Source organism: Etheostoma spectabile, unplaced genomic scaffold (genome assembly GCF_008692095.1).
Source record: "Etheostoma spectabile isolate EspeVRDwgs_2016 unplaced genomic scaffold, UIUC_Espe_1.0 scaffold00569673, whole genome shotgun sequence".
NCBI lineage: Eukaryota > Metazoa > Chordata > Actinopteri > Perciformes > Percidae > Etheostoma > Etheostoma spectabile.
In genome coordinates, this window is record NW_022605252.1 from 6575 (window position 1) to 23413 (window position 16839).

The 16839-nt window shown below is 38.5% G+C and overlaps 1 protein-coding gene across 1 annotated transcript; it reads left to right on the forward strand.

Moving 5' to 3' along the window:
* The first annotated feature begins 1159 nt into the window (after nt 1-1159).
* LOC116685226 (protein phosphatase 1 regulatory subunit 1C) lies at nt 1160-15406 on the forward strand. The gene is made up of 5 exons (XM_032510386.1): nt 1160-1381; nt 7047-7104; nt 9917-9954; nt 11858-11916; nt 15394-15406. The coding sequence occupies exons 1-5, from the start codon at nt 1301-1303 to the stop codon at nt 15404-15406; spliced, it is 249 nt and encodes an 82-aa protein (XP_032366277.1). The 5' UTR covers nt 1160-1300.
* Nucleotides 15407-16839: the final 1433 nt, after the last annotated feature.

Consider the following 16839-nt stretch of genomic DNA (forward strand, 5'->3'; position numbering starts at 1 on the left):
CTCCACCGCCGTTAGCTTCCCGGCTAACCGCTAGCTTAGATTCAGTCTACAACACCGTTACTCAAACTAAACCGCGGGGAAAGCAGCTCCAGCTAAAATAAGACTTTACGGTAACAATAAAGACAAGTATTGAGTGATTGTGTTTTAAATGAGCACAAGTAGAGTAGAACTGACGTAACCACTATTATATATGATATATATCGCATACAAATATTATATTTGAGGGTCTTAAACATGCTGTCTCGGCTAGCGGTTAGCCGAATTAGCTGTTAGCTAAACTAACGTTAGCTTTCTGGTGGAGGCTAACCGGAGACCGCTACTGTGGAACAGATGGTGCAGTGCCGTAAATCCTCGTACATCGTGATTATCATCTGCACATGCGCAGGACGGATCGTGTACCGACACCCTCCAGTGGCCATAGTCCTTTAAACATGATTGTTAATTGTCCCTTTACCTCTGATTAATGGGAGCGCTCAATTCTGACTTCTGAGCAATTTGCATCAATTTTTGACATTTTAAAGAGTTTTGTGGATGGTAGTTTTAATTGTCTATAGATGAAAAGTACGCTGTGTCCGTCTTGCTAATGTCTCCTGATGATACCGGTCTAACAAAGGGGACGTTACGAGACCCTGAGGCGGTTTTTCTGACACCATGAAACGTTTTAAAACCTTTTAGAGATCCGTGGTGATGCATCGCTGCAGATTTAACTACCCAACTAAAAATGAGCACCACCTTAAAGGTCCACCTACAGCTGTAAAATACAACACACACATGAAAACAGCAGTGATGTTAATCCAGAAACATCCGCTAGACGAGGAAGACAGGAAGACAGGGGACGTCTTCCTGCACAATCATCAGTTATCTCGGCTGATCTCTTCATCAGACTCACATGCTTTCACGTGAGTAAGGGTTTTAACTTCAGTATTTAAGTAAAGGATCTAAATAGCCTACTCTGTCAACTGCTGCTTTTTTTGGTTGTTTTTACGATGCAGAATTACAACTGAAAAATATAAAAAAAAGTCACATTTATGACACTTAAACTCCTTCATTCTTCATGCTTGTAAAATGCTGCATTGTGTATGTTGCTATTCTCTATTCTCTCTCTCTCACTCTCTTTCAATTAGTGATAATGGACCCCATCGGCCGAGAGAAGACCACTCCCTCCCTCTCTGTTCCCTCCTTCCTTGACACACACACACACACACACACACACTCTCTCTCTCTCTCTCTCCCTCTCTCTCTCTCTCTCTCTCTTTCTGTTTGTCTTGCTTTCCTTCTTCCTACCTCTCAGTCAGTAACTATGGAGCCCAGCAGTCCAAAGAAGATCCAGTTCGCTGTACCTCCGCTGCAGGGACAGCTGGACCCGCAGGCCGCCGAACATGTGAGTGGGTCTGGACATGTGTGTGTGTGTGTGTGTGTGTGTGTGTGTGTGTGTGTGTGGGTCATGCATGTGAGTGCTCAAAAGAGCTTCTATCTTGTAAGTAAGTCTGGTCTGGAATCTTCTGTGTGTGGGTGCAGATCAGCATGTGTGCAAAAGTCCGTCTTATGACAACTGGGTTTTTGTGTCTAAGTGACAACATGTGTGTTCATTGTTATGGGATGGGACAAATGTAAGTGTTTTGGCAAAGACTTGGCAAAGTGTGTGTGTTTGTAAGCAGATGGTATGAAGAAGTGAAGGGGGAACCCACCCTAAAATACCCTGTATATGCACAATTTAGCACATCGAATGCTAATGCATTGTGTATTATGTAGTGTAGATGTTTGTGAATGTGTATGAATGTGTGTATGAATGTGTGTGAATATGTGTATGAATGTGTGTGAATGTGTGTGAATGTGTGTAGATGTGTGTAAATGTGTATGAATATGTGTATGAATGTGTGTGAATGTGTATGAATGTGTGTAGAATATGTGTGTGAATGTGTATGAATGTGTGTGAATGTGTATGAATGTGTGTGAATGTGTGTGAATGTGTATGAATGTGTGTAGAATATGTGTGTGAATGTGTATGAATGTGTGTGAATGTGTATGAATGTGTGTGAATGTGTGTGAATGTGTATGAATGTGTGTAGAATATGTATGTGAATGTGTATGAATGTGTGTGAATGTGTGTGAATGTGTGTGAATGTGTGTAGATGTGTGTGAATGTGTGTGAATGTGTATGAATGTGTGTGAATGTGTATGAATGTGTGTAGATGTGTGTGAATATGTATTAATGTATGTGAATATGTGTATGAATGTGTGTGAATGTGTGTAGATGTTTCAGGGTTTTTAGTTTAATCTGATATTATAAAGATTTCACTTCCAGTAAAAGTCAATTACATTCCCCTTGTTTACTTCACAAGTTGTTGATAGTGTAAATGTGACTTTCCAGAAACAGGACAAGTGACACTAACATGTAAATACTACTTGTGCGTGCCGCTAGGGGTGTCGTAATCAAAACAAAAGGACACGGTTTGGTGACGTCATGAAGTAGCGAGGGGTCGATGCCGTCTCAGCTGAGATTTCACTTTTCATTGGTCAGGCGGTTGTTTCCAGGGAGCTGAATTATCCGCAGAGTGCTTAAAACCAGTATAAACTCAAAAAAGGAGTTTGACATGAACAATCGGCGTTTTTCCGACAGAGGACAGAGGACGTCCCAGAGGTGGGGGGGTGGGGGGGGGGGGTGGGGTGAGCAAAGCTGCCGCTAGCGTTTCTCAGCCTGTTTCCCTGATAACTGAAGATGTCTGATGACTAAAATCCTTCATCTGGTTATGGGTCAGTGCTGTCAAACGATTCTGAGATTTAATCGCGATTAATATCTATTCTAAATGTCCCTTGATTTCCTTTTGTCCCACTGTTTTTTCTCATTTTAATGCCGTTTTTAACAAGGAGAAGTGGACCGGCTCGCTTTTGTGCAAATGGGTTTTTATTGAAAACAACATTAGCATATTAGCATTAGCTACTGTAGTGTTCAAGACCCCCCTCCCAAAGCCTATAGCCTGATACCATCTTGTAAACCAAGTTTCCTGTCCACAATGGGAGGAAAATTTACAGTCCTGTAATGCAACAATGTTCTTGGGGGGGGGGGGGGCTGTGGCTCAGTGGTAGAGCGGTTGCCCACCAATTAGAAGGGTCTTGGTTCAATCCCTGGCCCTTGGGCAAGACATCGGAGTGTGAATGAGTGTGAATGTGTAGATGTGTGTGAGTGTTTATCTGATGAGCAGGTGTGTAGATGTGTGTATCTGATGAGCAGGTGTGTAAATGTGTGTGAGTGTGTATCTGATGAGCAGGTGGCTCCTTGTGCAGCCTCGGCCACAGTGTGTGAATGTGTGTGAATGTGTGTGAATGTGTGTGAATGTGTGTGAATGTGTATCTGATGAGTAGGTGTGTTGTGTGAATGTGTATGAATGGGTGTGAATGTGTATCTGATGAGCAGGTGTGTGAATGTGTGTGAGTGTGTGTCTGATGAGCAGGTGTGTAGATGTGTGTGAGTGTCTATCTGATGAGCAGGTGTGTAGATGTGTGTGAGTGTGTATCTGATGAGCAGGTGTGTGAATGGTATGAATGGTGTGAATGTGTATCTGATGAGCAGGTGTGTAGATGTGTGTGAGTGTGTTGAATGTGTGAATGTGTATGATGGGTGTGAATGTGTATCTGATGAGCAGGTGTGTGAATGTGTGTGATGTGTGTGTCTGGAGCAGGTGTGTAGATGTGTGTGAGTGTTGTGTATGAATGGGTGTGAATGTGTATCTGATGAGCAGGTGTGTAGATGTGTGTGAATGTGTATCTGATGAGCAGGTGTGTAGATGTGTGTGAGTGTTGTGTATGAATGGGTGTGAGTGTGTATCTGATGAGCAGGTGTGTAGATGTGTGTGAATGTGTATCTGATGAGCAGGTGTGTGAATGTGTGTGAGTGTGTCTGATGAGCAGGTGTGTAGATTGTGTGAGTGTTGTATGAATGGGTGTGAGTGTTATCTGATGAGCAGGTGTTAGATGTGTGTGAATGTGTATCTGATGAGCAGGTGTGTGAATGTGTGTGAGTGTGTGTCTGATGAGCAGGTGTGTAGATGTGTGTGAGTGTTGTGTATGAATGGGTGTGAGTGTGTATCTGATGAGCAGGTGTGTAGATGTGTGTGAATGTGTATCTGATGAGCAGGTGTGTGAATGTGTGTGAGTGTGTGTCTGATGAGCAGGTGTGTAGATGTGTGTGAGTGTTGTGTATGAATGGGTGTGAGTGTGTATCTGATGAGCAGGTGTGTAGATGTGTGTGAATGTGTGTGAATGTGTGTGAATGTGTGTGAATGTGTATCTGATGAGCAGGTGTGTGAATGTGTGTGAGCAGGTGTGTAGATGTGTGTGAATGTGTGTGAATGTGTGTGAATGTGTGTGAATGTGTGTGAATGTGTGTGAATGTGTATAAATGTGTATGAATGTGTGTGAATGTGTATCTGATGAGCAGGTGTGTAGATGTGTGTGAGTGTGTGTGAATGTGTATGAATGTGTATGAATGTGTGTGAGTGTGTATCTGATGAGCAGGTGTGTGAATGTGTGTGAGTGTGTGTCTGATGAGCAGGTGTGTAGATGTGTGTGAGTGTTGTGTATGAATGGGTGTGAGTGTGTATCTGATGAGCAGGTGTGTAGATGTGTGTGAATGTGTGTGAATGTGTATAAATGTGTATGAATGTGTGTGAATGTGTATCTGATGAGCAGGTGTGTGAATGTGTGTGAGCAGGTGTGTAGATGTGTGTGAATGTGTGTGAATGTGTGTGAATGTGTATAAATGTGTATAAATGTGTGTGAATGTGTATCTGATGAGCAGGTGTGTAGATGTGTGTGAGTGTGTGTGAATGTGTATGAATGTGTGTGAGTGTGTATCTGATGAGCAGGTGTGTGAATGTGTGTGAGTGTGTATCTGATGAGCAGGTGTGTAGATGTGTGTGAGTGTTATGTGAATGTGTGTGAATGTGTGTGAATGTGTGTGAATGGTTCCTGTATGATGTAAAAGCGCTTTGAGTAGTTGTTAAGACTAGTAACTATATAAATATATATAAATACAGCACATTCACATCTCTGGTTCCCTACATCAATGTTCTTTTTAACCCTTGTGTTGTCTTCCCGTTAACTATGAATTGAAAAAGAACTTTTTTGTGTGCTTTTCAAATATTTTTCTCACTTTTTCTGATTTATTTGTCACTTTTTTTCCAGCTTTTGGCACTTTGTTTAAAACCTGAGCTGGTTTAATAACAGGTTTTCCCCTTATTCTTGGAATTCATGGTCAACAAACCTCATTTATATCAAATTATACGTATGTTTTTAGTTAAAAAGGCAGAAGTTATGAATTATTTTGACTACTAGTGAAGATCAGAGGATGTTGAGTGGATCTCAGATGGGTCGATGGGTCAAAGTTTAGTCCCCATACTGTTTTAAAACCATTAAAAAAAAGAACTCAAATGCTGTAAGATTAAATAAAACACCCAAAAAATCCAATGAAAGTAATCATTAATTCTACCTGAAGAACGTCGTATGGAATCATCCATGTTACAGTATTAGGGGACCAATAAGGTCTATATAAAGAGACTTCAGATACAGTATTAGGGGACCACTAAGGTCTATATAAAGAGACTTCAGATACAGTATTAGGGACCACTAAGGTCTATATAAAGAGACTTCAGATACAGTATTAGGGACCACTAAGGTCTATATAAAGAGACTTCAGATACAGTATTAGGGACCACTAAGGTCTATATAAAGAGACTTCAGATACAGTATTAGGGACCACTAAGGTCTATATAAAGAGACTTCAGATACAGTATTAGGGACCACTAAGGTCTATATAAAAGAGACTTCAGATACAGTATTAGGGACCACTAAGGTCTGAATTATTTTGATCTCAGATGGGTAGATGTCAAAGTTTAGTCCGGATACTGTTTTGAAACCATTAAAAAAAAAGAATTCAAATGCTGTAAGATAAATAAAAGAAAATAAAACACCCAAATAATTCAATGAAAGTAATCATTAATGTTACCTGAACAACGTATGGAATAATCCATGTTATTACTGGGCAGATTGGTTGAAAGAAATCCATAGTTTTGAGGGTTAATTCCCCAAAATAACATGATTGATTCCAACGCTCTTTGCCAAGTACAAATCTCTACTTTCATTAATTTTGGGTCTTATTCTATTTTATAGCATTGTAAAACAAAGTGAAGTGTTGTTGAAATAGTGTTGAGTAAAAGTTGACATATTCCAGTCTGTGATTATCATCAACATCCATTCCTTTAATTTTAGTCTCAATAATTCCTAATTTCTGCTTTTCTAACTCAAACATTAGGTATAATTTCCTATAAATGAGGTTTATTGACCATAAATTCCAAATTTATCTGTAAAACTAAAGTTAATAAGGTAGTGTTACGTAGTGTTGGAAAAGACAAACATTGAATTAAAGGGACAAAAACATGAGAAAAAGTTAAAAACAAACAAAAGTGTTGATTTTCAATTTTGACGGGAAGACAACACGAGGGATAAAGGTGAAAAAGCCGGTTCTTGTCCCAAAAATCGGATCTTTCAATCCGTTCTTGTAGTTATTATGTAAGTAAGTAAATCACCGGGACAACTACGGTGTTTCTTATGTTAATGTCAGGAAAATGGATTCAAAATGTTCCTTTACAGCGTGCGTTCCCAAACAATGAGGTAGAAAAATGAAATGAAATAAAATGAAATGAAATGAAATGATGGCTGCAGAGTAATGTGGGAAAGTTGGGATTAAAAAACAAAGCGGATACTTACAATTATAGGAAAGAATTGGGAATAATAAAAGTATTCGGTCAGTGTCAATTAAATGTTCTTAATTAAGCAGCAACGTGGTTTTATTTACAGTGTGAGAACCGGGACGAGTGGTTCCAGTTGGTAATTTTAATTAACTTTTATTTGGACATCGACAACAGCAGAGCTAATAAATAATACAGTTTATATATATATAGTATATATATATATATACTATATATTATATATATATGGAGATATCAGAAATAAGAAGTATGTGTGTGTGTGTTTGTGTGTTACCTCAGATTCGTCGCAGAAGACCAACTCCCGCCACTCTGCAGATCTACAGACAACCTGACACAGGTGAGAGAGAGGGGGGGGATAAGGGGGGGGAGGGGAGAGAGGGGGGGGGGGGAGGGAGAGAGAGAGAGAGAGAGAAGAGAGAGAGAGAGAGAGAGAGAGAGAGAGAGAGAGAGCTGGAAAGCAGCAGCTATAATGGAACCTTTATTAGATTTGTGCTGCAGCTTTTGGTAAGTGATCTCAGTATTTAGACTGGACTGATGGTTGCCTAAAGAGAGAGAGAGAGAGAGAGTGTGTGTGTGTGTGTGTGTGTGTGTGTGTGTGTGGTGTGGTGTGTGTGTGTGTGTGTGTGTGTGTGTGTGTGTGTGTGTGGTGTGTGTGTGTGTGTGCGTGCCAACTCTCAGCTGTTATAAAACCCTGACTGACGATTAAATAATCTCAGTTTATTGAGTGTGTGTGTGTGCGTGTGCTTGTGCGTGTGTGTGCGTGTGTGCGTGTGTGCGCGCTTGTGTGTGTGTGTGTGTGTGTGTGTGTCTCTCAGCTCAGCGAGGCTGCTTCCACGAAAGCAGGAAGACTGGAAAATAGTGACGTCGCGGTGCATCGTGAATTGGTTAAAAATCTAAATTTTTTTGTATCTATATATTATATTAAAATCTATATTATATATCTAATTTTTTTAAAGGTCTATCTATTTAGTGACTTGAAGAGGTTTTTTTTCATTTTAATGTGGGATTTGCTTTCAAATTGACCCTCTCTCTGTGCACCAAATTTCACAAATTTTAATTTTCCATTCTTTTAGACAACGCCCCACTGGGGGGTGGAAACCAGCTGTAAAAACAATGCATGCGTGGTCTTGAAACGATAAAGATCACCGTGACAACAGTGCAGATGATAGCTGTTAAGTTAGCTCCAATTTTGTGCTGAATTTTGTCTTTTATAAATTTGGATATATTGAGTATCAGTATAAAATCACTTCAATTTGTTTTACAATGCTATAAAATGGAATAAGACCCAAAATTAATGAAAGTAGAGATTTGTACTTGGCAAAGAGCGTTGGAATCAATCATGTTATTTTGGGGAATTAAAAAGAACATTGATATAGGACAACATGAGGACAACATGAGGACAACATGGGGACAACATGAAGACAACATGAGGGCAACATGAAGACAACATGAGGACAACATGAGGACAACATGGGGACAACATGAGGACAACATGAGGGCAACATGGGGACAACATGAGGACACCATGAGGACAACGTGAGGACAACATGAGGACAACATGAAGACAACATGGGGGAAACATGGGGACAACATGAAGACAACATGGGGGAAACATGGGGACAACATGGGACAACATGGGGGCAACATGAGGACAACATGAGGGCAACATGGGGACAACATGGGGACAACATGAGAACAACATGAGGACAACATGAAGACAACGTGAGGACAACATGAGGACAACATGAAGACAACATGGGGGAAACATGGGGACAACATGGGACAACATGGGGGCAACATGGGGACAACATGAAGACAACATGAAGACAACATGAGGACAACATGAAGACAACATGGGGGAAACATGGGGACAACATGGGGACAACATGGGGGCAACATGGGGACAACATGAGGGCAACATGAGGACAACATGGGGACAACATGGGGCAACATGAGGACAACATGAAGACAACATGAGGACAACATGAGGACAACATGAAGACAACATGGGGGAAACATGGGGACAACATGGTAACAACATGGGGGCAACATGGGGACAACATGGGGGCAACATGGGGACAACATGGGGCAACATGAGGAAAACATGATTGCAACATGAAGACAACATGAAGACAACATGAGGACAACATGAGGACAACATGAAGACAACATGGGGGAAACATGGGGACAACATGGTAACAATATGGGGGCAACATGGGGACAACATGGGGGCAACATGAGGACAACATGAGGACAACATGAAGACAACATGAGGACAACATGAGGACAACATGAAGACAACATGGGGGAAACATGGGGACAACATGGGGACAACATGGGGGCAACATGGGGACAACATGGGGACAACATGAGGACAACATGAGGACAACATGGGGACAACATGAGGACAACATGAGGAAAATCTCCCTAATGCTTAGGGAGACCAATAAGAGTACTTGGACTTTGACTGAGCTCTCAGTTGTGGGGCTAACAAAAACCAGCTGTTGTACAGATTTGGAAACAGCAATGTGTCATTTTAGTTTTAAAACTGAGCCACTGACAAATCAATAGAAACAGAAATAGCTCATTGCAGGGCTGTAGTCAAGACCACCTTAGTCGAGTCCAAGACAAGTCCAAGACCAGGACTAGTTCAGTCCAAGACAAGTCCAAGACCAGGACTAGTCGAGTCCAAGTCAAGACTGAGTTTAAAAAGGTTTGAGTCCAAGACAAGACCGTGTCCAAAAAGGTTTGAGTCCAAGTCAAGACCGAGTCCAAAAAGGTTTCAGTCCAAAACAAGACCGAGTCCAAAAAGGTTTGAGTCCAAGTCAAGACCGAGTCCAAAAAGGTTTGAGTCCAAGACAAGACCGAGTCCAGGACAGAATAAAGGTCTTATGCATGACAGTATCAAGACAATCATTTTGGGTTTCACTTTCCCTCCAATATTATTATCAACACAATAAAGACACCTGGACTCGGTCTAGACCAGAATCCCTAAAGCCATATCTGGCAAGACCAGTAGCCCGAGACCGAGACAAGTCCGAGTCCAGATGCTAGCGAGTCCGAGACCATAGAAAAACGGTCTTGAGTCCAAGACCGGACTCGAGTACTACAGCCCTGGCTCACTGCTGCTGTCTCATCTCTCTCTGCAGATGTTGGAGATCAACACAACGCCGGCGGAGAGTCACAGGTGTGTGTACGTGTGTGTGTGTATGTATTTGTGTATTTATATGTAGGTGTTTATGTAGACAGGTGCAGGGAGAAGTGGGGGACGCACCCCCCATGTTGACACTAATCTGCTACAGTGGTAGCAAGGAATGAACTTCCAATAGAGCACATTTCAGCAACAGGGCAATTCAAAGGGCTTTACACAAAATCAGTTAAACAGATAAAACACAAGTACAAACAGTTAAAAGTAAAAACATTAAGACATATAAAACCCTAACCTTAACCCCCAAACCCTAACCCCAACCCTAACCCCCCTAACCCTAACCCCCCTAACCCTAACCCACTTGAGACTACCTTCACACTAATTAATTTAACTAATTAAAACGAGGTCCAAAACAAGACCGTCTTATGCATGACCATCAATTTTGGGTATCACTTTCCCTCCAATATTATCATCAACATAATAAAGACCAAAAGCCTAAAAGCCATGTTGGGCGAGACCAGCGGCCGAGACCGAGACAAGTCCGAGTCCAAATACTAGCGAGTCCGAGACGAGTCCGAGACCATGGAAAAACGGTCTTGAGTCCAAGACCGGACTCGAGTACCACAGCCCTGGTTTCAAACAGATGGTGAAAACAGGTATATTCAACATTAAAACATGTGGACATGTTCTAGTAGAAACCCAAAATACAAGTATGAATCGGGAAATTGAGCATAATCCGGGACCTTTAAAAGACAAGAAAATGTGATTCAGATCCTCGAAATATGTTCATATCTTGCACATTTTTGCCAGTAAAGGTCACGGCAAACATTCAGGGAACAATCTGCCAGATGAATGATGGCTTTTTCTGGAAAGTCAATGTTGTTTTCACTGTAATGAGATGAGGAAGGACAACATCGGATCATGCGTTCTGTCTCCTATTGGATGTTTGTCTCATATTATAAGCACATGAACAGAACCAATGTGCTTACATTATGTTTATAAGTGCATTGCTTAGCTTAGTACATCTTCAGATAATTCACTGAAACAGTGTTCACTTGTTACAAAGATGTGCGATTTCACTGTTAACCTCTTCAGATACACTTGAAAATATATGATTTTCTCACCTAAATTTTTACCCCCTAAAAAGTGCTGCAGTTTCCACATGCTTTGGCCCTCTGGGATGACCCTGAGTTCATTGTGAAGCTAACACTCTCAACTTGTTGTTTCTAGTGGAAGTGTGACACTAGGCCTTACTGACACAGAGCTACAGAGGTTAGAACACAGATTTGTTATTTCCGTCCAAGTAAATCATCTGAAAAATTAATAAAAAGCACTACTGTAAGCATATTACAGGGGCTATATACTAAAATAGTACCCTAGCCACATGTCTCAACTTAGAACAGAAAAAATCCAGAAGAAAATGACTTAGAAAATGGATTTTATATGAATGTATTTCTACACATATGTCTGTGCGTTTGTCTCATTTCTTATTTCTAAAAAAGCCAAAAAAGTGCTAAATACAAAACTTCTGAAATACAAAAACACATCCACATCACTCACACACATACCTGAAAGAACTACATGCATACATTTATAGGAATAAGTAATCATAATTTGATGAAATGGTTAAATGCCATAAGAAGGTCTTATTTTTGCTTTGACACAGCTGGAGCCATCACAGGGTTAAGTTTGTTCTGGTCATGTTTGATATCAATCAACTCGTCTTCTGATTGGCTACACAGGGAGGCTGGTTTCATAACGTTTGGTTGTAATTGGATAGAATAGCTGTCAATATTTAACCAGGACCCTCCTCTGTAAACACTGCGACTTCATTGGCTTCCACAAAAGGATTTCTCAGCTTCCCGTGGAGGGATTGGCCAATATCAGCTGTCACTTAAGTCAAATTACAAAATGTTTTTCTTCTTCTTCGTGTGTTCCGCAGCCTTCAGATTCCTCTCAGAGGAAGCAGAGCACCTACGCCCCGCCCACCATGAAAGGTCAGTTTTCCGCTTCGTACCCCATGATTTTGCAAAATATGCACGTCTAATAATGTATAAAAGAGGCTCTGTGCAAGGAAAACAGAAATATATGTCCTCCCATGTACGCGTGTGCATCTCGAGTCTCTCTGCAACCGAACAGCAAAATGGGAAAATGGTGACGAAGGAAAAGCAAAGATGAGAATTTAACAACAAATGGCAGCACTGGTAGAAAAATGAGTATTAATATTGCTGAGAATCAGCTGCCTACGGAAGAGGATTAGGGCCACTGGTGAAAAATGTATGTGAGTTCTGACTTTTTTTCCTCATAATTCTGAGATTAAAGTAGGAATTCTGAGATTAAAGTAGGAATTCTGAGATTAAAGTAGGAATTCTGAGATTAAAGTAGGAATTCTGAGATTAAAGTAGGAATTCTGACTGTATTCTCAGAAATTAAAAAAAGTCATAATTCTGAGAATAAAGTCATAATTCTGAGAATAAAGTCATAATTCTGAGAATAAAGTCATAATTCTGACTTTTTTCTAAGAATTCTGAGATTAAAGTAGGAATTCTGATTTTAATCTCAGAATTAAAAAAAATCATAATTCTGAGAATAAAGTCATAATTCTGAGAATAAAGTCATAATTCTGAGAATAAAGTCATAATTCTGACTTTTATCTCATAATTCTGGGATTAAAGTAGGAATTATGACTTTATTCTCAGAATTATGACTTTATTCTCAGAATTATGACTTTAATCTCAGAATTAAAAAAAGTCATAATTCTGAGAATAAAGTCATAATTCTGAGATTAAAGTAGGAATTCTGAGAATAAATCATAATTCTGAGAATAAAGTCATAATTCAGATTTTTTTCTCGAATTGTGAGAATAAAGTCATAATTGTGAGAAAGACCTAATTCTGAAAAAAAGTCCTGATTCTGAGAATAAAATCATAATTCTGAGAATAAAATCATAATTCTGAGAATAAAGTCATAATTCTGACTTTTATCTCATAATTCTGAGATTAAAGTAGGAATTATGACTTTAATCTCAGAATTAAAAAAAGTCATAATTCTGACTTTTATCTCATAATTCTGGTATTAAAGTAGGAATTATGACTTTATTCTCAGAATTATGACTTTATTCTCAGAATTATGACTTTATTCTCAGAATTATGACTTTAATCTCAGAATTAAAAAAAGTCATAATTCTGAGAATAAAGTCATAATTCTGAGAATAAAGTCATAATTCTGAGATTAAAGTAGGAATTCTGAGAATAAAATCATAATTCTGAGAATAAAGTCATAATTCAGATTTTTTTCTCAGAATTGTGAGAAAGACCTAATTCTGAAAAAAAAGTCCTGATTCTGAGAATAAAATCATAATTCTGAGAATAAAATCATAATTCTGAGAATAAAGTCATAATTCTGAGAATAAAGTCATAATTCTCAGATTAAAGTAATAATTCTGACTTTTTTCTCAGAATTCAGTGGCCCTAATCTCCTGAATGTCTGTGAGGAGGTTTTTTTTAGGAGCACAGAGCCAGAATCTGTCATTACCGTTGGTGTTTTTAACAACCAATCACTGCACGTCTTTCACGCTGAGGGTCCTTTAATTCTGGCTCATAAGCAACAGATTAATCTTCAGTCCTTCAGAAATTAGTCGATTTCAAGTGTGACGGACCAACAATAATTCTGAGAATAAAGTCATAATTCTGATTTTTTTCTCATAATTCTGAGATTAAAGTAGGAATTCTGACTTTAATCTCAGAATTAAAAAAAGTCATAATTCTGACTTTTATCTCATAATTCTGGGATTAAAGTAGGAATTATGACTTTATTCTCAGAATTATGACTTTATTCTCAGAATTATGACTTTAATCTCAGAATTAAAAAAAGTCATAATTCTGAGAATAAAGTCATAATTCTGAGAATAAAGTCATAATTCTGAGAATAAAGTCATAATTCTGAGAATAAAGTCATAATTCTGAGATTAAAGTCAGAATTCCTACTTTAATCTCAGAATTCTTAGAAAAAGTCAGAATTATGACTTTATTCTCAGAATTATGATTTTTTTTTAAATCTGAGATTAAAGTCAGAATTCCTACTTTATTCTCAGAATTATGACTTTATTCTCAGAATTATGACTTTATTCTCAGAATTATGACTTTAATCTCAGAATTAAAAAAAGTCATAATTCTGAGAATAAAGTCATAATTCTGAGAATAAAGTCATAATTCAGATTTTTTTCTCAGAATTGTGAGAAAGACCTAATTCTGAAAAAAAAGTCCTGATTCTGAGAATAAAATCATAATTCTGAGAATAAAGTCATAATTCTGAGAATAAAGTCATAATTCTCAGATTAAAGTAATAATTCTGACTTTTTTCTCAGAATTCAGTGGCCCTAATCTCCTGAATGTCTGTGAGGAGGTTTTTTTTAGGAGCACAGAGCCAGAATCTGTCATTACCGTTGGTGTTTTTAACAACCAATCACTGCACGTCTTTCACGCTGAGGGTCCTTTAATTCTGGCTCATAAGCAACAGATTAATCTTCAGTCCTTCAGAAATTAGTCGATTTCAAGTGTGACCGGACCAACAATAAGCATGTTGTTGGGCAATGTTATTTAATAAGCTAAATATCAAAAACATGTTTTTAAAAAATAAATAAAAATAAAGACTTGAACCTAAAAAACAAACAGTCACTGCAGGATCATTAACCCTCGTGTTGTCTTCCAGGAACCATGAACTTGTCTTTTCAGGTCAAAATTGAATTTTATTTTTGTGCTTTTACGATGTTTTTGTCACTTTTTCCAGCTTTTGCCGCTTTTTTTTTAAAAACCTGAGCTGGTTCAATGACAGGTTTTACATTTATTCTTGGAAGTCATGGTCAACAAACCTCATTTGTATCAAATTGTGTGCACGTTGTTTTAGTTAAAAAGGCAGAAATTATAAATTATTTTGACTTATAGTTAAGATCAGAGGATGTTGAGTGGATCACAGATGGGTGGATGTCAAAGTTTAGTACAGACACTAAGCTATAAGATTTATTAAAACACTCAGAAAGTCAATGAAAGTCATCATTAATTTACCAGAAGAACATAAGGAATCATCCATGTTATTTTTGGGCAATTTGGTTGAAAGAAATCTAACATTTCTGATATAAAACACATGAAAACGGGTCAATTCGACCCAATGACAACACCAGGGTTAAGTATTTGTATGTAAGTGACTTTATGTTCTTTGTTCAGAGCCGTAAATCCTATAAAACTGCAGAATACTTCAGCAAAACTTCTGATACTTTATGTACTTTAAGGTCAACAAAGACATCCACCGGGTGATTTTTTGCAGCTGTGTACACACCGTTTCTCTTGCTTCCTCTTCTCAGTTTAACGGCATGGATACGTTTGCTTTTTATTGGGAAGTTCTGTTTGTTTTTGTTCTATTAAACTATTTTTTTCTTTGTTTTATCTGCTGCTATTTCTGTGTTTTGTTTCAGATCTGTAGGCTCAGCTGGTAGGGGGATGGGGGGACGGGGGGGGGGGGGGCGGTACTTCTGATGGTTTCTGTGTCACATTATTAGGAAGAAATCCATTTAAAGGCTTGGTTACCCCAATATAAATATAATGCATTTCTTAGGGTTTTTGGATATAACCAATTCTGAGACTTTGTCCGCCCAAAAACAAAGGAGGTAAATGGAGTTTCCAGGAGTTTTTGGTGCTCACAGCTTTGAGAAATTACATTTAAAACAATTTGATGAGTCCTTGTTAGTCGGGATTGTCCATGGAATAGACCGTGTACGTAATTCAATGGAAACTCTTTATATGATCCGCTGGTTTTCGCTTGCTTTTAAAGATTAGTTCACGTCTGTACAGGTTTTAAACACCAGTAAACATGCTTATATTCTCAGTGAGTCAACGATTAGTTGGGAACCTTTTTATAATTAGGTCAAACTCTTTAACTTTAATATACACATAGATTGTGCCTTCATTACCGCCGTGTGGACATTTAAAACCACATATATACTGTATATACAGAATATATATATATATATATATATATATATATATATATATATATAGCATATTGTGAATGCTATAACTGTGAGCGAAGTCTTACATTTTTAGACAATACAAGTAGTGGCTTCGATATGTTGATATGACAGATTTGTGCAACTAAGGACATGTAATGGAGACCGTTGGTTGTATGATGTGAAGATTAGTTTATTACTATTACCGTTTCTGGTATTTTCTTGGTAGTACTGTAGTAAAAGTGTTGTTGGTTGACTTTTGGGGGTGACGGATAAGTTATAAGTTGCATACTGTATTGTCTCTTGAATCAGACTGATCTTGTGAAATGGCGTATGTATGACACTGCAATTTGAATGCCATTATTGGCATGTTATAAGGCAAGGCAAGGCAGCTTTATTTGTATAGCACATTTCAGCAACAAGGCAATTCAAGTGCTTTACACAAAATCAGTTAAACAGATAAAACACAAGTAAAAACAGTTAAAAATCACAAGCATTAAAAACCGTAAAACACATGAATAGACAGTTAAAAACAAAGAGAAACATAAAACACAAGAATAAATTTACAGTGCAGCATAAGAAATTTAAAGAAATGATTAGTCATTTAAAGAAAGGCAGCATCAAATAGAAAGGTCTTCAGCCTTGATTTAAAAGAACGAGAGTAGCAGCGGATCTACAGGTTTCTGGGAGTTTATTCCAGATATGAGGAGCATAGAAACTGAAAGCTGCTTCACCCGTTTAGTTCTGACTCTGGGACAGAAAGCAGACCTGTCCCAGATGACCTGAGAGGTCTGGGTGGTTCATAGTGTAGTAGCAGATCAGCAATATATTTTGGACCTAAACCGTTAAGTGATTATAAACTAGCAAGAGTACTTTGAAATCAATTCTTTGAGACACAGGAAGCCAGTGTAAAGACTCAGAAC